The sequence below is a fragment of the Gorilla gorilla genome, chromosome X (genome assembly GCF_029281585.2).
Source record: "Gorilla gorilla gorilla isolate KB3781 chromosome X, NHGRI_mGorGor1-v2.1_pri, whole genome shotgun sequence".
Classification (NCBI taxonomy): Eukaryota; Metazoa; Chordata; class Mammalia; order Primates; family Hominidae; genus Gorilla; species Gorilla gorilla.
In genome coordinates this window covers 46732945-46755484 of record NC_073247.2, presented here as the reverse complement: position 1 = coordinate 46755484, position 22540 = coordinate 46732945, and the positions used below count along the sequence as shown (strand labels likewise).

Sequence of the window (22540 nt, the reverse complement as noted above, 5' to 3'; positions counted from 1 at the left end):
CAGTACATAATTTCGATTACTGTGATGTAATATGTTGATTATATGTAATGCAAAGCATCATTCAATAATTGGTATTTACTTCACTGAAACTCTTCAATTATATTATGAACACTTTGTCAGTAAAAGTGTAATCTCTTTTTGCCTCAACTGTGAAGTGAATACATCATCATTCCTGGAACACTTAGATTTTTAGGCCACACATCACTGATTACCTTTTGCTTTTGAAAGTTTAATTACTTGAGGTTCTGGAATCCAAGGAATGGAGATTTTCTCAGGGATATAAAAATACTTTGGAAGGCTCACTTCTGTTGTGTATGAAACGGTCTTAGGCTTCCTCAACTTTGAGATACGAAAGAGCATAAGAGTCTGTGAACAAACAGTAAAATTAGAATGTAATTTTCTTAACTTTCACCTCCAAAACACAAAAGACAGCATTATGTATTTAGACTATACCTTTGGGAAAAAAAATCCATCAAGGATTGAATTTGATTATTTCATTATTTTTATTTAATTGGTGGAAAACAGTACAAACACATTTCAGAAAACCAGTGGAGTCCTCTTTTATTGAGAGATGACCAATGTCACCCGTGCTAATGCTTTCAGTGTTGAGAAATGCATTGCCTTAAGAGGAAACTATTCCACCGCTGACCAGCATTTGAGAAAGTGCTTTTCTCCTTTAGTTGAAACCTGTACTCCTTCATATCTACCCATCAGATATATCAGATACATTCTTTTGTTTTTGTTATTATACTTTAAGTTTTAGGATACATGTGCACAACATGCAGGTTTGTTACATATGTATACATGTGCCATGTTGGTGTGCTGCACCCATTAACTCGTCATTTAGCATTAGGTATATCTCCTAATGCTATCCCTCCCCCTCCCCCCACCCCACAACAGTCCCTGGTGTATGATGTTCCCCTTCCTGTGTCCATGTGTTCTCATTGTTCAATTCCCACCTATGAGTGAGAACATGCGGTGTTTGGTTTTTTGTCCTTGCGATAGTTTGCTGAGAATGATGGTTTCCAAGCAATGGCAACAAAAGCCAAAATTGACAAATGTGATCTAATTAAACTAAAGAGCTTCTGCACAGCAAAAGAAACCACCGTCAGAGTGAGCAGGCAACCTACAGAATGGGAGAAAATTTTTGCAACCTACTCATCTGACAAAGGGCTAATATCCAGAATCTACAATGAACTCAAACAAATTTACAAGAAAAAACAAACAACCCCATCAAAAAGTGGGCGAAGGATATGAACAGACACTTCTCAAAAGAAGACATTTATGCAGCCAAAAAACACATGAAAAAATGCTCATCATCAGATACATTCTTATTAGTAGCACAGCCTGAGGCCTCCTATTTCACTAAAGACAATTTTGTGAATTTATAAAAATAACTGGGTACCACCTCTCCACAGATGTTCAAAAACTCTCTTACCTAGGTTTGTTATTTTTAGTTCCTCAATGATTACTCATATAATGGGGGTTACAACAACTCACCTCCATGCATATGCTCCTCTAGACAAAATGTAGTTCAATACTATTCTTCGTAAAGTGGACACTTAATATAAGCCCAGGTCTCTAAGTGTAAGTGAAGCAAGTTAAAAGTGACTTTTGTTTCTTTAGGCATATTTTCAATTCAATTAAACAACGACAAGGCTCATATCATGCATAAGATGTCAAAGGATAGACCAAAACACGTGAGAAAAGTTCTTAAGATTCTAGGATTTCACAATCTGACAGGAGAAACAGTTAAACATAAAAGTAAATCCAATAAAAACATAATTTATTAAATGTAATAATAAACACATATGCTGCGTTCCAAGGAAAAAGCTAAATAAAGGAAGAAGGAGAAAGAAACTATATATATGCATACACAATGAAAAGGCTAGTCATGGACAAAATAACACCTCTCTCAACCATTTATAATTTAAATAAAATGTTTTGACAAGAGGTAATAATGAAGAAAATGAATTGAAAAAGAAAATGGGAAGGCATTATGACAGGCTTAAATTTTGAAATAGCCACTAATTGAAAAATTTTAATGTAATAGTGTACTGAAAGTTGAACATAAACCTTCTGAAATCTATTGTTCTATATCAGAAAGAAGTGGTTTGTTTTGAGCTAAAGAAAACCATCAACTTCTTAGAAGCACGGTACAGTCAAAAAAGTATCAAAGCCTCAGGATTTAACATTTTTTGAGCCAATCAGAAATTCAAAATCCAGGTCATTTAAAAATATCATCATCAATTGTTAGAAATCTGGGATTAGGCTGTATTGATTCTAGCATTCTGACAAATAAAAAAATAAATAATTTCTACAATGCCAAGTATTTTGATATATAGAAATGAAGATAAATCTTAAGAAAGAAAAATGTATATAAAAATGTGTGTAAGTTGCTAAAACAAAACCTCATTTATAGCTTTTTTTCTTTCTCTTTTTTTTTTTTTTGAGACGGAGTTTCACTCTTGTTGCCAGGGCTGGAGTGCAACGGTGCGATCTCAGCTCACTGCAACCTCCACCTCCCAGGTTCAAGCAATTCTCCTGTCTCGGCCTCCCAAGTAGCTGGGATTACAGGTGCACGCCTCCACACTAGGCTAAGTTTTTTGTATTTTTAGTGAAGACCGGGTTTCATATTGGTCAGGCTCGTCTTGAACTCCTGACCTCAGGTAATCCACCTGCCTTGGCCTCCCAAAGTGCTGGGATTACAGGCGTGAGACACCACGCCTGGCCAGTAAGAGCACTTTAACAGACACCTGAAGTAACTGAGAGAGGTAGCCCACTAATGTGTAGGGAAAAGTAACAGAGAAAGTTCAAAGGCCACGGGGAAGACACCTGGCATGTTTGAAGCAAAGCAACTAGGCATGTGCTGAGGGAGTGGCCTTAGAGAATGGACTCCAGTAGAAAAGGTGAGATGAGGGAAGGAAGAGGAACTGATGGACTCCTACATGACGGGTCATGTAGATCATCCAAAGGATATGGGCTTTTAACAAACATTAGCTGGCAAGCCAGTAGAAGAATATGCACACAGGAGCAATATGAGCAGGCTTGCGTTTACAACAATCGCTTTGGCTGCTCTGTGAGAATAGATTGTACCTAATTCCAATCATAAAAATAGATTGTACCTTATTTTAAGCTGTAATGATAGAGTCTACAGCAATAGTTAATAGTAATAGTAATGTACTATTACTATAGGGTAGTAATAAGTACCTCAATATCATGCATAAAGAGTGCACTTATTATATATACGAGGTAAGCATTTTATGTATAATTATTTCAGTTTTTACAAATTACCAATATCTCCATATAAAAAAATATAAAAATTTAGGCTTGAGGAGGTTTAAATAACCAGCCTACAGTCACACAGCTAGACAGTGTTAGAGTCTGAATTCTCAGCCTGGCTATCTGACACCAGAGATGATTCTACCTGGCTACACAGCAAAACACCCTGGGCAACTTTTAGAACATATTCCTGCCCACCCCCTCCTAGTGATTCATATTTAATTTTTCTTGAGTGGGGCCTGGGTATGGGCATTATTTTAAGTTCTCCAGGGCACTCTAATGTGCAAATAGAAGTGAAAACTACTGTGAATTAGTGACTACACTGTAATGCCTTAAATTACATAGTAGAATGCTTTGTTTCAGATTCATTATTTAACGAGGCATAAAGGAAAAAATGACAACTGAGCTGTCCTTCGGTACTCATTACTTTTCCTTCTAAAAATGCTATTTAATCAAAATAATATTTTAAATAGTAACAGCTCTGTAACTCTGTGTATTTTTAAAGAGAGAGTAATTGAAGTGAATCATCTATTACTCCATTCCCACCTCGATCTTCGTCAGTCCGAGGAGGGCGATGGCCACACGGATACTACTGCTCTCTAGAGTGCCTGTGATCAACCTTCGCTCATACTCAATACTCGACATCTGTTGCTGTGCTGCAAAAGCCAAAGCCTTTTCCTTGGCTTCATTAGTCATTGGCAATTTAAGGTCCACATACAGGATTTGATAGGGTTTGCATTTCAAATATAGAACTGGATATTTCTTATTAGGCCCTGGAGGAAGAAAAAAAATATTAATGAATACAATGAACATTTATGCCCTTGACATTGTCATCCAGGATGGACTTGGGAGGTTTGAAATATAAAATTGCAGTTATGGTCATTATGAAACAGAGTAAAAATAAATGCATAGCACATGTCTATTAGTTCTAACTCAGTAATTAAAGAGCAAGTTTTCAGGAATTAAAGATTATTGGTATTCTCTAAGAGATCTAGTCAAATGATTGGTCCATATAAACGTCATCAACATGCTCAAAAATTCAGTGACCATTGTGCTCCTATCAGTGATAGGTAGGGGGAGAGTAGACATAAATGTGAAAAAAAAAGACACCTGTCAAAAACTCCCAAGAACTGCCATTTTCTTTCACTGACAACATTTTAATGCTTAGTTCCTTAAGGAAAAATAATCAAGAACTGGAGGCCAGGGTAAAATTCCAGGTTATATAACATTATGTAGATTTTTTGAGAGTAAAATAATTTCCAGATTATTTGAGAAATGGAAAATGTTGCCAAGTAAATATTTTGTATGCCAAATTCCAATATTTAGCTTAAGACTGGAAAAGGAAGACTTAAAAAATCACCATTGAAATTTTTTATTTGGTAAAATGGTGCTCTATTTCATGGATACTGACATAATAAAGTTAAAAGAAGCCCTTTCGAAATCTAAACACACAGAAGAGAAGCTTGCTATGAGTATGCTTAGGTAACTATATGAGGAAAAGTCCATTCTTCAACATTATAACTGAAATAAAACACACGTGTACTCTACCTTCTTCTCGAGTACTGCTGTAATAAACTGGACTTGAAGAAGTATTCATTGGAAGGCAACTGGAAGGCAAGGGGGTCATACCTTTTCCTTCCGCAACATATATTAACTGTCCAATCTAAAACACAAGACATTATAATATTAAATTTCAAAATCTCTCATAAAAATATAACTTTTTCTGCTACAAGGGAAATCTGCATACTATAAGAACTACCATGCATTGTGCTTTTATAAGCAACACAGCCTATAAATGGGTAAACAAAGGTAAGGCAGAAATATAGTTCAACCATAGTATGGGAGAAACTTTGCCGGCAACCAGAGCACAGGGATTGCTTAACAAGGTCCCAGGATTGCATTGATAGCAGTTGATCTTCCCAAATATCCTCAGGCAAATGCTGTCTTAAAACGAACAAATGAGGAAGCAAGAAATTTTTTTCCTTTAGTCTGTAACTTATTATTGGACAGGAGTGACATCAGTTTTGCCAGGCATCTGAGTCCCCAAAACTCTACATTTTAAAGTGCAGGCTTTCAAAATGAACATGGAAAAGTCTAAATTTTTTTTAGAAAAAATAATTAGACCAGAAATAGAAAAGGCTTAAGAAAGAAAAGAATCTTTTATTTGATTAATAAAAGCCCTCTTTAATTATCCATCCCAGAGAGGCATTAAAATGTGACAGCAGTTGGGTTTCACATCCCCTTGAGCTAAATAATTACTTCTTGAGGCCACTTGATATGTGGTCTCTACACTAACTGAAGCCAAGTAGCCATAAAATGCCATATGCTAGAAATCATAACTCATACTCTATAGTTCAAACAATATATAGCCAATCATTAGCCAATATTATTTCTATAAATCAGGGAGGATTCCTGTCAAACAACTTTGTATCAGCCACCCTTGTCCCTTTTTGCCTTTAAAAATCTGTTTGTAACAAAGAATGAAGGGAGCACTACCCAAGGCAACCTGGAAGTAAGTCATTTGCAGCCATCCTGAACCTTGGCCCAAATAACCTCTCTATATTAATGTTGCCTCAATTTCTTTCTTTAGACCAACAGGCTAAAGAGATAAGGCAAAAACAAAAGCAGGAATAATGCAAGGGCAGCAACATGATATAGTGAAAGATCAGCAGAGGTGGACATGCCTGGTTTTAATTGGTACTGCCATTTCTTAGCTACTAGGCTTCAAGCAAGTTTACTAAACCTCTGAAATCCAGTTTCCTCCTCTGTAATATGGGATGATCAATACCTTAATTTTAGGAACCTAGAGTTTTAATAAAAAGGAATAGGAGAGAGGGAGTCTCAAAAGACATATGCAATCACAATGGTTGAACCTTATTTAGATCCTGATTCAAAGAATCTTAAAACGAAGTGACAGAAAAAACATACAAATAAGTGTAAGACAATTGGAGAAATCTGAAAACAGCCTGGATGTTTGGATGACATTAAGAAAAATTTTACCATATTTTTATAGCAAGGATATCTTTGGTAGTGTCAAAAAAACATTTTTGTTGTAGAAACACTCACTGAATTGCTTATGAATAAAATTCTGTGATCACTGGGATTTGCTTCATTATAATCATGAAACATCTAGATAAATGATGTAAACCAAAAATAAAATTCTAAGATCCCAACTAACTAAATGGATCCCTGCCCAGCCAAAGGCATTCCAAAGTTAACCTGAAAAACTAGTTCAAGCCATGACAGGAAGTGGGGGAGTCCAGACATGCCTCATTATACCTTCCTCTTGTTGGAATTCAGGCACAGCTGACCAGCATTAACATTACAACAGAGACCTTAAGACTGACAAAACAGACTCTAGCAGGAAGATATCAACATGAAATAGCAGGCCCTGAAAGAAATCAAAGTATTTTATCCCAAATAGATTTCCTTGACATTTTGAAATGGCCCTGCAAAGCTGTCACTTACGGGGATAACCTACATTCTGTAGAGAATCCCCTTTCCTTTTCCGGGTCTTTTTCCTGATCCAGGAGAGAATTAACTAAAAAGTTTGGCATCTTTTTAAGTCTGATAAGAATAATTTGCTATCTATTCCTTCTGAAGCCTGCTATCTGAAGACTTCATCTGTATAAGAAGAATCTTGGTCTCCACAACCTAGTATCTTAACCAACATTCTCCCTTCCATGTATTCCAGATCTTTAGATATACTCTTTCAACCAATTGCCAATCAGAAAATCATTGAATTCTATGACCTGGAAGTCTCCACTTTGTGTTATCCTGCTTTCTGGACAGAACCAATGTATATCTTACATGTATTGATTGATGTCTTATGCCTCCCTAAAATGTATAAGACCAAGCTGCATCCTGACTACCTAGGGCACATGTTCTCAGGATCTCCTGGGGCTGGGTCACAGGCCATGGTCATTCATATTAGGCTCAGAATAAATCTCCCCAAATATTTTAGAGTTTGACCCTTTTTGTCAACAATGATATAAAGGTAAATTGATCATGCAAAAAATACATATTCTAAAATATTACAAATCTAGATAACAAATGAAACAGAAATTAAAAATTAATCTATAAACAATAGAAGAATGAAAAATTTCTCACTGTGAGGTCTATTATTTATAGCTTTGTTATCCCCCATTAGGATTTGTTTATAATTCATTTGGTGGTCTATTGCTGTATGATAATGTTCCCTAAAATTTTATTAATTAAGACCCACAGTTATCTATAGTTCATGCTGGAAAAAAGAATATGAAAAACTTTGAATGTTTTATATTATTTATCATTTAAGTCTATACACTCCTGGCAATAAATACTACATAATACACAATTTTCATATAGTATATTTTCTTAAGCAGCCACGTACTTTACAAGCAAAAATCCAAGCTAGCCATTTGAAATGTGATTTGTGTGTTTGTGTGTTTGTATGTGTTTCCATACAAATACAACTGAATGATCAACAATTAAAGATGTAAAATATTCAGTAATTCAAGTAGAGGAAAAATGCATCAGTTAAAGACTGAAGATCTTTAGATAAAACAATGAAATTAGATAACTAATTACCTAAAAATTCATTGTTTTATCAAAAATAAAATATGCATAAGCAATTAGACTCATTGAGTGTGGAGTTATTATAACTACCTGTTTCCTTTAATGTGTGCCCAAATAAAACCTGAACTAGGGCTTGTCTACCATGTGAAAATGAATACCAACCTATGGGAGTCAATTTAAAAGGAGTAAATGGCTATTTGCCAGAATATTGTCCTCAAATATAAATTATAACATCTTCTCAGCCATTGATTCATCAATTAAAATATTATTAACTAGGACTCCACTCAATTTCCACTAAATTCTACATCTTACACACACAGTATATTACCATATCTCAAAAAATTATTTTGACTAACATGTTCAATATCAATATATTCTTTGTATTAAAAAATCACTTAATATAATCGAAAATAATGCTTATCTTGCCTGTGTCAGAACATTATTCAGAAGAGCCATAATCTCTACTATAGTTTGATTATTTGCTTCCACTTTTTCTTGGAATAAAATTAGACCATGAAAGGCACAGAAACGCAAAAAATAAAAAGCTGTTTTAAAGTAGAAAATCCTCTCATATTCCAAATCTAGAAGCTTTGACAAGGGAAATGAAATTAGTTGACACTTAGCAGACGCTTGTCATCATGAGCTGTTCTAATAATCACCTATACAAGTTTTTCCTGCTTTTAATTTCATAACTTCCATTTGGCATGCTTAATTAGAAATATATTGTATTTTCCAGAAAGATGCCAAAGCTCATCGTCAATTATAAGAAACTTTTACAGAAGATATTTTGTTCCTCTTGTGTATCTAGTTAAATGCAGTCCTCAAATAGCACAGTTACACGCAAATTTGCAAGAAGACCAGCTGTTAATTACCCAGAAAAGAGGGATACAAACACTGAATTGACACAAAAGTTTTAATCCCAGCTCTGCCACTAATTAGCTGGGTAACCTTTGACAAGTCACGGATGCCCTCTAGATACAAATAACCTCAATCTTCCCCCAAAAAAGTGCATTTACCTAGACAGAAAATCTCCATGATTTTTCATAGGTATTAAATCGTATTTATTCTCTTATTTTGGGTTCGGATCTTTCCTGTTTTGTGATTTATTTGTTTGAGAAGGCTGAGCAATATTATATTATTTTGATGGCTAAACAGGCACATGGAAGTTAAGCTAAAATTCTAAATGTTAAATTCCATATGCTAAAGAGAGATCATTAATCATTATAGGTCACTATTTGGCTATCAAAATTATAATATAAACCTGATTAGTAAGAATAATCACTGTTATTTAAAATTATATTTTTATAGAACAATTTATAATAATTAAGGCAGTGAGCTAGGAGCTAGGAAACTCAGTGCGGGTGAGAAGACTCATGAAAAGATTTGTATACCTGCACTTAAAATTCAATTTTCTTAACAACATTTTGACACAACATTAATTGCATGCCTTACAGATTATTCCACAGACATTTTGAGAAGATAAAATATATTTGAATGACATAAACTATTAATGGATTGTTTAATAATAATTGGTGGTATGTTTTAGGACATTATTTCCTCAAAAACCTGGAAGCTGTCCTCAGACTTTAGAAGTCACTGTGGCAATGAAATCTACAGTCTCTCTTTCCTTTTATTACCACATTTTTCAGAACCATTTCACTCAAATGTGTCACCAATTTGCTCTGCAAGTGAATGAAAACTTCCTTCCCTTCAAATGCGAACATCACTCAAACTGTCATTAAGTTTGATCTTTATAGCAATATAAACTGTGGTCCTTGGAATCCCTTACTAGAATTACAGAGGGAATAGCCGAGGGCAGTATAGAAAGGGAGTATGTGAAGCAGTGTAACACAATACAAAAGTCTCCTAGCCAGTCTCCCTATCTCCAGTTCCTTTCTCCAACCTGTAATCTACTACCTGTTTTGGCACCAAAGATGCTTTCTAAAACAAAGATGAAATCAGGCCCTGCCTATTCTTCCACTGGATTCCTGCTTCAATAATAATTATAATGATTATAAATAATTCAACTTAAAATTAACTGCCCTACTCAATATCAGTCTGATTTATCCATCCAACCCATTTTCTATCACTTCCAAGAAACCATTCTCAGAATCATTAATCCATGTGTACATGAGATTTCATACTTAGCTGTTTTGCTGTGTTCATAGAATCTTCTTGGGAGTACCCATCTCTCCTGCCCAGTCTCTTTGTTTTATTGGCAACTCATCCTTGATCAAACTCCTGTATTAATCAATTATCCCTGTCTTCACTATCATATAGAAATGAATTCTTCTTTCTATTCTAGAAATTGTCACAATCTGTCTAACTGTTTTATAGAAATTAGTGGACATGTTTCAGGACACTGTGTATACTAGCAAAGAGTATGCCTTGCATGGGGGCATTTTGTCAAGGACAAGAATGTCCCATCACAAAGCAGCATCCACTGAGTAAGAGATGCATTTTTCTAATTCATTTGACTGTGTCATATGTTCAGTAAGCTTCTCTAATTCACCAGGAGGAGGCACTTATATTTCAAATTCATGCAAAGTTTCTGTGTGAGGTAGGCCAGCCCTATGCAAGTTTGCCTTCTCCACTGGTGATGTAGTTTGGCTCTGTGTCTCCACCCAAATATCATCTTGAATTGCATTTCCCAAAGTTGGAGGTGGGGTCTGGTAGGAAGTGATTAGATCATGGGGGTGGTTTCTAATGGTTTAGAACCATTCCTCTAGTGCTGTCTCATGATAGAGTTCTCACAAAATCTGGTTGTTTCAAAGTGTGTAGCACCGCCCCCTTCACTCTTTTTCTTTCTCTCTCTCCTGCCAGCCATGTGAAGACATGCTTGTTTCTCCTTCTCCTTCTGCCACAATTGTAAGTTTCCTGTGGCCTCCCCAGAAGCAGAAGGCTATACAGCCCGCAGAACCATGAGCCAATTAAATCTCCATTCATTACACATGACCCAGTCCAGGTAGTTCTTTATAGTAGCGTGAGAACGAAGTAATATAGAAAATTGGTACCAGAATTGGGGTATTGCCATAAAGATACCTGAAAATGTGGAAGGGACTTTGGAACTGGGTAAGAGGCAGAGGTTGGAGCCATTTGGAGGGCTCAGAAGGAGATAGAAAGATGAGGGAAAGTCTGGAACTTCATAGAGACTTGTTGAATGGTTGGGACCAAGCGCTGACCAGTGCAAGAATGGACTAATACAACTGGAATGTGAGTCCCTTGAGCGCAGGGATCATGGATTTTGCATATGTTCACTCTCTCTCTGCCTAGAAAATTGGCTGTATACTGTTGGTGAATTAAACTATGTTGGGAAGAGTGAGCAGAATAATAAAATGAAATTATTAAAATCCAGCTTGAAGGATACAAACTTTTTAAAATGTGATATAGTCATTCTCTATATTCTACAACTTCTTTGTAGAATGAGAGGGTCCATAAAAATAGTATTGATTTTGGAAAATAGCAGTTACTGTTTCCTCAGCTGTGCCATGTCATGTGAGGTGATATTCCCTAGAGCTAAAATGTTGGTACCTCAGGCATGTGGACTCTTTACAGTCTATCTGATAGTACCGTTGATAAGGAACCAAGAGAGTAGCCCAAAAATAAATAACTGACAATTAGGTACAAAATTCTAATTTTCAGATTTTTCTCTTCATGTTTATCTTGAAAAAGTCTGCACTGCTTATTGTAGGATGAGGGTTTTCTGGTTAATAGGAGAAAGGAGGGGGCTGAAGAGCAAAAAGGCCTTGCAGTAAGAAGGGAGCTGAGAATCTTTGTAACTTTGTGAGTATATGCCACATTGACAGAGACTTCAAGGTTGACATAACCTGCCCCCATATTGGCAGCAGGCTTTATGAGGTTAACAAATGCTTCAAAGCAATTATAGGCCAAATGGGATTTCATCTTGCCTATGTTTCCCCAGGAATTCAGGGGTGTCACCTGTAGGGAGGAGTGTAGTTATCCTCATTCCTCAAAAAAAGAAAAAAGTTGTGACAAATTGAATAAAAAAATCAAAGGACAAATGAAATAGGGCTTGCCATTATAAATCATGAAAAATAAAAAAGAAAGCATCCTCAAATAATACTCAGTTCCTCAAGCTATAAATATATCTCTAATAAAACAAAAGTTAGTCTGCTTAAATATAAAATCACATAAAGATTTTAGCATAATATAATTTAATGTTTTTACCTTCACATTCAATAAACAAGCAAAATCAATACTGTTAAATTCTGTATTAATGTTATAAACATTCATTATAATTGAAAAAAGTTGCACATTCTTGGAAAATATTTAAATATATGCATATTAGAGACTGCCAACTTAATCTCTGCATCACCAGACACAGGAAGACACAAAAGACTGAGAGAGAATGAAATGACTGAGAGTGGAAAGAATCAGAGGAGCGGCCCTACTGATTTATGCAAATATATGGGAGATGGCCAAAGTGACATTTAATATACTTAAGAACTGGTGCTTAATACCCTTAGGCTAAATTATTATAGACCATAAATCAACAAGAAAGCCTTGCAGGGTCTTCTACCTGGGAGTGGGCATGCTTTCCCTGTTAAACTCCAACTTGACTTGGCAAGGCTGAAACTCACTTTGGTATATGGCACCCTGGTGTGGGCCTGACCAATTCACATAAGTTATTCTGGGATGCTGACCTCCCTTCTGGCTTCTTCAATTCAGCAATGCCTGGACTTTGGTCTCAATTTGTTCTAAGCAAGGTTTGTAGACAGAGAACAAAAAAGGCAAGAAGATAAATCTACCAGGTGGAAGGGAGGCTCTGGGTCAAGTCAATAAAAAACACTGAAGGTTTGTTGGGAGGGGGCTGGCTATATCACAGCAAATGGCTGCAACTGGAACCCGCTGTTAACTCAGCCCCCAGGTCAGGCATCCTCTTTTACACCCTTGCCTCCCTTACATAGGTCAGCTCAGCAATGCCAAGTGGTTTACTGCATAAAAAGCCAGGATCACACAGAGTGGGTGTTCACATGCTAGACACTACAGTGAAGACAGAACCCCAAGGTTTTATCAATACATCATTGTGTGTTTTGCAACGTCTGTGTGCTTTGTAAAGGGGTCTGTCAACCCCTCCTCCCAAAAGGTACAATTCATCAGGGACTGGACACTGATTCTGCTCGAAATTCCTCCACCTAATTTGCTCCATTCCACGTTGGAGCAAAACATTTTTGGCTCTGTAGCATTTGATAGCATGAATTTTCAGGGCTTTCATAGGTTTCTCCCTTAGTTAAGAATTTCTATGAACACTAATGTAAGATGTGTAAAACTATTCTGTTTTTAAATAGTTGTTCCTTAAATCTTTTCAACTTTATTTGAAAATTCAAACGGAAGAGCCAGAATGAAAGAAATAGTCTTTGCTTGATAACAGTGTTGGTAGCAATGTTTCAATTTTATACATGGAAAACTATCAAGTAGAGGTCTAATTTCAGTTTTCGATAGGTGGTTTTTGTTGTTGTTGTTGTTGTTGTTTGAGACAGTGTCTCACTCTGTTGCCCAGGCTTACAGTGCAGTGGCATGATCTCAGCTCACTGCAGCCTCCACCTTCCAGGTTCAAGCAATTCTCCTGCCTCAGCCTCCTGAGTAGCTGGGACTACACGTGCGTGCCACCATGCCCAGCTGATTTTTGTATTGATAGTAGAGGAGGGGTTTCACCATGTGGCCAGGGTGGTCTCAAACTCCTGACCTCAGGTATTCTGCCCACCTTGGCTTCCCAAAGTGCTGGAATTACAGGCTTGAGTCACTGCGCCCGGCCAACAGGTGGTTCTTAATGGTAAAGCAGTTACGGCCCGTTTAAAAAGAACAGTAGCTAACTAGGTGAGCTTGCATGTTTGATTAACTATTATATTTTTAATATAATTAGCAATGTGTAAAACAATAGATCTTCTTCATGTAAGAAACATTAATTCAATGTAATACTTTGTACTGAGGGCATTGTTTCTCAATTGATAGCAGTATAATTTCAAGATTGTTGTTTTATTTTAATGTTTTCTCTGACAAGGACAAAACATACGTAAGCAAGATTTAGTTTTTAGTAAATTGAGATAACATGTTAATTATATTTTGATTAATTATATTAAATTTGTGTAAGCTAATATTAATATTCCAATAGACTAAGTCAAAGAATAAAATCAACCTTGTTACTATGCTATTGAGAATTAACTCTAGTATTTTGTTGGGTCATATTACAAATTAATATACAAAAGTGACTGTGAGGTATTTGATCAAACTACTGGTCACAATATAGTTATTACATTTCACAAATTTTATATATGCAGGAATTTACTTAAATCCTGATCTCCTTTAAAAGAATTTAACAAACAAGTTTCAGCATTACTATAAAAATGCATTTTTTTCCTTCTAAGTGGTAATTTTAAGTGTAAAATTAAACTATATTTTACATTTCTAATAGGTATATTATTTTTCGCATGTAAATACTGCCATAGACACCAGGTAAGTACAATACCTCTTTCCAATTACCATTTTTCACTGTATATGTATTCAATTTACTGTACATATAACTGGTGATAAATTTGGGACTACATCCTGGGGGTTATAAATTTCTTCCTAAGGTCAACACATGGCAGTGTCTCTCTGGAAGCAGGTAATGCTATAAACCTTCCCTCAGTGGTGGCTCTAACTCTCTCTCTCTTTCTCTCTCACATCTGTCTCTCTCCCCCTCTCTAACCCTCTCTGTCTCTCTCCCCCTCTCTAACTCTCTCTGTCTCTCTCCCTTGCTAGTTTTGAAAATGTAGGTGGCATGGATCCCAGAGCCATAAGGAAATGAATTTTGCCAACAAGTTGAGGGAGTTTGGAAGCAGATCCTTCCTCAGTTGAACCTCTGAAGAGAATCCAGCTCTGGTCAATCCCTTGAATGGAGACTTGATAGACTGTTGTCGGAATATCTATCTAGGTCATATCTGGACCTGTGACATACAGTAACTGTGAGATAATAAGCATGTCTTGTTTTAAGCCACCTGGTGTGTGATAATTTGTTACAAAGCTATGGATAACTAATACAAATAGAGCCACAAAAAGGTCACTCTGCTCCCATGGGACTGCTTTATGCAGCTATTATAAAATTTACCCACAACTAGTGTAACTGTGGATATTCTTGAGGATAAGCTCTTTGCTTAGTAACTTGAGAGCTGAAATCATCCACATTTCTAGAGTCTACAGTTGCCTTCAAGTCACCTGCTGTTCGTTACTCCATTAAAGTGGCAGCTCGTGATAAACACACAGATCACAATTCTGTTCTCACCTTTTTGTTGCTCAAGATGATGACACAGTAGCGCACGTGCATGTTAAAGGGAAGAAAGCGGAGCTCTAGGCTTGAAGTTCCTTTCACTCCCAGGTGAACAGTATGCATGGAGCAGAAGAACTCTCTCATAAAAGTGGACTTAATTGCTAGCAAAACATAAACAGAGCTTGTTGACATATAATTTTGTAAGTGCTGTTCATTTAGTGATTAAAGTTTTGGTATCAAAAAATGTTCATAACATTAGCATGTAAGATTAGAAGATGATACATACATCTGTTAATGAAAATACAGTGACCCTAGATCAACCTTGTTATGAAACAATGCTTAATTATGACCCTCTATAAAGATTCCTTAATACATAATTTCATTACGAAGAATTTCACTAATGTGTAAAATTAGCCAGGATATGTGAAACAAAGTGGTCATCCAAGAATCTTCAAATTTGTGTGGACTATGCAATGTTTCACAGGGTACAATGCATAACTTAAACTGGAAACAAAGGAGGTATTATCTATATGTTTATCTAAGTATGGCACACTAACTTATTGTGCCATGGAGCTCCATTTATCTATCTAGCAGTTTTAAAACATGTCCACACATTATCTGATATTGCCTTAAATATGATGATGTAGTGGGCCAGCCTTAGTGACTTGATCCTTACAAATTGTATGCTAGAATGCAGCAAAAGTGAAGCAGTGTGATTTTTGACACTAGATCAAATAATGTAACTGAATTCTGCCAACTCTTTCTTTTTTGGTTCACCTCACTTTAGAACTTAACGAGATCCCATAAAGAAGCCTGGGCCACATAGAGAAGCCATGAGTAAGTGTTCAGGCCAAGAGCCCCAGCAGATGTCCCAAACAAAAGGCAGCATTAACAGCCAGACATGTGAGTGAAGAAGACTTTGAAAGGACTCAAGCCCCAACCTCCATTTGACCGCGAGCTAGAGTCACACAGCTAAGCTCAGTCACCCCAGATGTATGAGAGATAACCATTATTATTAATTTTTGTTGTTTTATGCCAGTATATTCGGGGTGGTTTGTTCTACAGCTCTAGATAACCAGAACATTCCTATGTCCATTTGTTCTACCGATCATTATATCCATCTTTTCTAGACCTATAGTTATTTCATAAAGTAATTTTATGAAATAAAATGCTCCCCTTACAACTCTAAACTTGGTGATACCTGTCCCCAAAATAAGTTTAAACAATTTGGAATAAGCCAGAAGAGACATATAGGCCATATATCTAAACACATTATTTGTACATTGGAGGGAAGTAGACTGGCAGTGAAAGGAGAGATATGTGCAGAGTTGTCCAAAGGGTCATCAAGGGAAAAGACTCAGGACCTATGCTTCAGCCTCAAATCAGCCAGCAATCCCCAGGACTTACTACTCTGTCTATTCTTGTAACCATCCCTGTTGAATATTTCATTTCATATTATGCTTTGCATATAAAAATCAGACATGAAAACAAATAAAAACTTTTATTTAGGTACTCACAGGTATGTAAGACATTTGGGGAATCGCAACAGCCCTGATCACTGTCACTCCCACTGCTACTCATATCATCACTGACACAAGAAAATAGGAAAACAACATCAACAACAGAAACAAAACTCAAGAACAATTCTTCATATTAGTTAAATCATATAGAGCCTTGAAAGTTATGGCTAAGTACAAATGATATGAAAAGACCATAGACATAATTTCAAATATTATTTGATGTTCACATTGTTTTTGAAATTAAAAAACATAAAAATACAAAAAGAAAACTAACAAACATCCATATTTCCACCACTCTTTTCAAAAAATTGATAAAATAATTATTTTCACTTTAAAATACAGTACTGTAGAGAAGTGCAAATTTGATAATAATAGAAACCCTAATCCAAAGACTCAAAACGTGGATGATCTCAATTTAGGACTAAATAGGTACTTTTTCCAAAAGTGGTTCTAGAAATTGCTTTCTTGATAAAATTTCCTTCTCTAAGTTTATTATTTCCACATTTGCTTGTTTCTTAGAAAGGTATAAGAAGACTTCGGAATTTGATTAATTTCTGATTGCATTTCTAAAAACAAACTAGTAGATCACAGCCTGAAGCAACTGCCTCCCTTGAAAGGTTCCAGGTCTTTCAGAACCCATCAATTTCACCCATATCACTCTTCTTGTAGTATTCATGATTATTTTGCTCAATAAGCTGTCAATTACTATTTTGGTTTAGAGATATTGATTACGTGATTTTTTTCTGAGAACACAAAACCCCATATTTGCTCACTTTGACATCTGCTTTTCCCTGAATTTGATGCTGTAAAATATTTTGACTCTTTACATGTAAAGTTATTCTAAAGTTATCCATTCCTTTTCACCATTTGATTTTGATGAGTAACACTGTACTGTATTTTCTTTACACCACATTTGTAATTACACCACATTTGTAATGAGGTTACTTACCACTTCTTACAGTTACTCTGTGGCTTAATTATACTCACAGATATTCTGGTTAGCACTGTAAATTATATCTTTTTTTAAAAAAGGTAATACCTTTTTAAAATAAAAACATTTATTATTTTACATAATTTGCACATTTGATAAACATTTTAACACTGCTATAGACACAATAAATGGATATCTTAGCATTTATAAGGGAGACCATACAGAATAGAAGGAATAACAAAGACTGCTTATTATTTCTCCATATTTGGCTCCATTGCTATTTCTTTGATATTGGAGCTCTGGGTAGAAAGCCTGATTAAAATATACAGATAATTTCCAAACCTCATTTTGTTCAACCCTTGTAATCTCTAGTTCAATCATTTTTATTATAGTGAGTAGAAAAGCAGACCAATTTGGGCTTCATATCTTTTTCCTTGTCTTTACCTATTTTGTTGGAAACAAGTAAGGAAAGTACCTTTTGAAGAAATCAGAGTTGCCTCATCCCCAAAAAGAGACTCTCAAACCCAGAACAATTGATTGACTGTTTAAGCTAAAGATAAACAGAACACATTGCAGACCTAGATATTTGTTTTGACTTGCTAATGAATCCAATGGTTATCATGATTACAAAAGACATCAGAAAATAATTTGATGAAATAATTTGACTGGAAAAATTCTATTTTACCTGATGAATGTTTCTGAGTCTAGAAAGCCAGTGATAAATCTAACATTTTTACAAAACTTCAGGGTCCCAAAGACAGAATGGAAAAGAACTTTATTTACCTTTTTTTTAATCCTTGCACCTCAGTCCACACTACCACTTTCTAAATGCTCATAAACTATTCGTGAATTAAAAGAAGAGTAAGTCTTTAATCTTAGGGAAAAAATAAGAATCAAAAGAGGCTAAAATTATTTAAAAAATACTGTAGAACAACCAATGAAATATTTCCTGCTAACCCGGTAGTGGCCCAGAGTCAGGGAGTGGAAACTACTTTTGAGGTGTGAAGGGGTAATATTTCTTTTTCCTCTGCAGTAGTGGTATGCATCACTTTTCAAGCTAAAATGATAAAAATCGCATTGGATTGATTCGCTTAAGGGTATGACTAAATCAACCCAAAAAGTGATTTCCTACTCAAACCTCTACCAAAAGGGTTAGGAAGATGTTTATCATAAGCCTTCATGAAGTTAATTCAGGACAGACATTCAAGGCTGTATCTCAACCAAATAGCAGAATGTCTGGTTCAAGTCTAGTTTTGATGCATCATACCCTTTGAATGCCACATGCATCATGAAAACTAGAGAGCATGAAGTTTTACATTCATTCTATCTTGATATACATAGGTGTTTCTCAATAAAAGGCCCAGTGGATATCTAGAGGCAAGTAAAAATGAAATATTTGCTGTTTTTTGCACCACCTTGACCCCTGAGCAGTTGAGAAGTGTCTAAAGCAAGGAGTCCTAAGATAGAAGGGCAGAGCTGATCTACAAATGTCAATGGGGAAAAAATTTCAGCTTGACTTCCACTAACTTAACAACAATTTAAATCAAACCACAGTAGTATTAAGCATATCTATGATTTGGTCACCAAATAATCACAGATATGTTTATACCACATGTCAGTTCATATCTTAAGATATTATTTATGTTCATCACTGCTTTTAAAGTATAGTAGGCATTAACTTCACCATTATGTCTATTAATAAACAAGTATATATTTTATTATATTACACTCTTAAAATATTTTGATAATCTATTGTAATATTCATTTCCTTTGTGCCATGGACTGCATGGTGCCCTTCACCCCCAAATTTATATGTTAAAATCCTAACCACCAATGTGACTGTATTTGGAAATGAGAAATATAAGGGGGTAATTAAGCTTTACTGAGATCACAACGGCCTTGATCCAATAGAATTAGTGTTCTTATAAGTAGAGATATATGAGAGCTCTCTCTCTTTGCCCATTCTCACATGTAGAAGAGGTCATATGAGCACATAATAAGATGGCAGCCATCTACAAGCCACCAGAAGAGGACGCAGAATAAAATCTATCTTGCAGCACCCAGATAATGGACTTCCCAGCCTCCAAAACCATGAGAAATAAATTTGTGTTATTTAAACCATCCAGTCCATAGTATTTTGTTATGGCAGCCCATGCAGACTAAGATAGTCTTAATCCCTGCATCTTATCTTATGTGTTTAGAAAACACTATTCTTCAAAGTGCGATTGCCTTCATGAGAACCAAAGAGCCTGATAACATTTTCAAAAGTTAAGAAATCCTAATCTAGAAGAATAGGATCATGGAAGATAACTACCATACTTGGCCTTCAATTCACTCTGCTTTCTTTAGAGACTAGCTACTATAGACTGAATGTGCTTCCCCTGCCCTGACCCCCTCAATTCATTTGTTGAAATCTAATCCCCAGTTTCATGGTATTAAGAGGTGGGGTCTTTGAGAGGTGAAGACCTCTCAAAGGTCAGAAAAGTGGAGTCTTCATGGATGAGATAAGTGCCCTTATAACAAAGACTCCAGAAAGCTCCCTCACCCCTTCTGCCATGGGAGGATGCAGCAAGAAGACTGTCTTCTATGAACCAGGAATTTGGCCCTTACCAGACACCAAATCTGCCAGTGCCTTTATCTTGGACTCACCAGCCTCCCAGCCTCCAGAACTGTGCAAAATAAATATTTGTTGTTTAAGCCCCTCAATCGATAGTATTTTTTATAGCACCCTAACAGACTAAGACCCTTGCCTAATTCTAATTGTTCCTAATTATTCAGTATAGTAAAAAGAAATATTTTAAAATCATGAGTCTCCAGAATCCAGCTTTCTTTTTTTTTTTTTTTCTTTTTTTTTTTTTCTGAGACGAAGTTTTGCTCTTGTTGCCCAGGCTGGAGTGCAATGGCACAATCGTGGCTCACTGCAACCTCCGCCTCCCAGGTCCAAGCGATTCTCCTGCCTCAGCCTCCTGAGTAGCTGGGATTACAGGCATGAGCCACCACGCCCAGCTAATTTTGTATTTTTAATAGAGAGAGGGCGTCACCATATTGGTCAGGCTGGTCTCGAACTCCCGACCTCAGGTGATCCTCCCGCCCCAGCCTCCCAAAGTGCTGGGATTACAGGCGTGAGCCACTACAACCAGTCTTTTTTTTTTTTTAAACAAAAATCAAGACCCAGAAAATTATCTGTATCAGGGCCTTCTTTCATTTTTGGTTGCAATTCTGAACCAAGCTCTTCTGAGACATAGAGATTAACGATGAAGCCCCTAAGCTCATGGAGCATACAGTCTACAATAAAACATAGGTTTGTGAGAAATACTTTCAAAGCAGAATGATAAACACTTTGTTACCTTCTCAACATTAATTCCTATGCTCCTATATTGGCCCTGCAGTTTGTATGTCTTTTATTTCCCCTTGCATACCCCTACCCATTGCTTCTGGAATTCCCTCCACCCATGTTCCTATGCTCATAAGAAAGTTCTCCTCCTTCTCTAGATTCTGGCCATCAAGATCTTACTCATATTTCAGGTCACAATTTGTTTATAATAAGAGAAAATACCAAAATACTTTTTTTAAAATGTCTTCTCTTCCATGAAATTCTCCATAACATCTAGATAGTAATATTCTTAAGCAATCAGATCATAGAGTACTTTTGTCATCTAATACTTTCATCTAATACTAACAAATACTTTCTTCACTGTAAAACTTCCTCCACTGGTAGGGATTTTTGTTTTCTGCTTGATGATTGGTTCATCGAGGGCCAGATATGTGACTTATTTATCTTTACGTTTTTCCAGTGCCTGAGTTGCCACTTAATAAGAATATGTTGAATGATTAAATAACTCAATATTGCTGGAAAAAAAACACAGCAGGTCTTATAACCATTAGAAATAATTGCCAAAGTACTCATTTCTGAGCCCAGCTGTTCCATTCATTAATTTCAAGGTTTGGCTAAAATCAGTTGCCCACACTGATACGTTCCTGATAATTCCTTTGGGTTTCATTAGAATAAGAACTTACTAAATGCTCTCATTATGCTCATGGATCATGTCCCCACAAAGTAAAATGTGTGATGAATATAAAGTTTTATCATTCATGTGGTTCCAAATGGGTTATTTTATATGTATCTGATTGCTTACAAAGAGCAGCTCATGGAGGCTTTTTAAGTAGACGAGTCTATCATTATTTTAAAGCCAGTTTAACAATGCTTACTATTTCATACTTTACTACTCACTTAAGAAGAGAAAATGTATTATTTGGAGAGATATTAGCTGATGTGAATCTGAGGAGGAGTATCAGTTAATAGTACAGGCTAGGTCATGCTGCAATAACATACAACCTCATGTATCAATGGATTAGCACAATAGTTTATTTCTTGCTAAGGCTACATGTCTATCATGGTGGAGGGTACACTCAGGGATCCTTGGTGAAGGAGGCTTCTTTCTTCTTTATTTTTATTTTTTGAAATAGGGTCTCACTCTGTCACCTAGGCTGGAGTGCAGTGGCGCAATCTCATCTCACTGCAACCTCTGCCACCCAGGCATAAATGATTCTCATGCCTCAGCCTACCAAGTAGCTGAGATGACTACCAGTAGTGGCACCCGCCACTATGTCCAGCTAATTTTTGTATTTTTAGCAGAGACAGGGTTTCACCATGTTGCCCAGGCTGGTCTTGAACTCCTGAGCTCAAGTGATCTGTCCACCTCAGCCTCCCAAAGTGCTGGGATTACAGGCGTGAGCCAGCATGCCTGATCAGGAGGCTCCTTTCTATATGTGTTTCAACGATAGTTGTGGCAGGAGAAGGGAACATGAAAAATTTCTCACTGGTTCTTAAAGCTATCATTTGGAAATAACATACAGCACTTCTCCTCACATACCATTGGCCAAATAGGCTACATGTTGACACATAAATTCCACATTGGTGGAGAAGTGCAATATTACCATGAGCCTAAGTAGAGGAAAACAGGAACATTTGAGAAAACCTCT

The 22540-nt window shown here is 36.2% G+C and overlaps 1 protein-coding gene across 1 annotated transcript in view; it reads right to left on the bottom strand.

The window, feature by feature from the left end:
* Positions 1-22540, bottom strand: part of CFAP47 (cilia and flagella associated protein 47) — a 469679-nt gene that overhangs the window by 184293 nt on the left and 262846 nt on the right. The window contains exons 41-45 of the mRNA XM_019019001.4: positions 16624-16694; positions 15122-15267; positions 4831-4945; positions 3829-4055; positions 213-366 (exon numbers count right to left, since the gene is read on the bottom strand). Coding sequence (XP_018874546.3) covers positions 213-366; positions 3829-4055; positions 4831-4945; positions 15122-15267; positions 16624-16694 — 713 coding nt within the window. The remainder of the gene's footprint in view (positions 1-212; positions 367-3828; positions 4056-4830; positions 4946-15121; positions 15268-16623; positions 16695-22540) is intronic.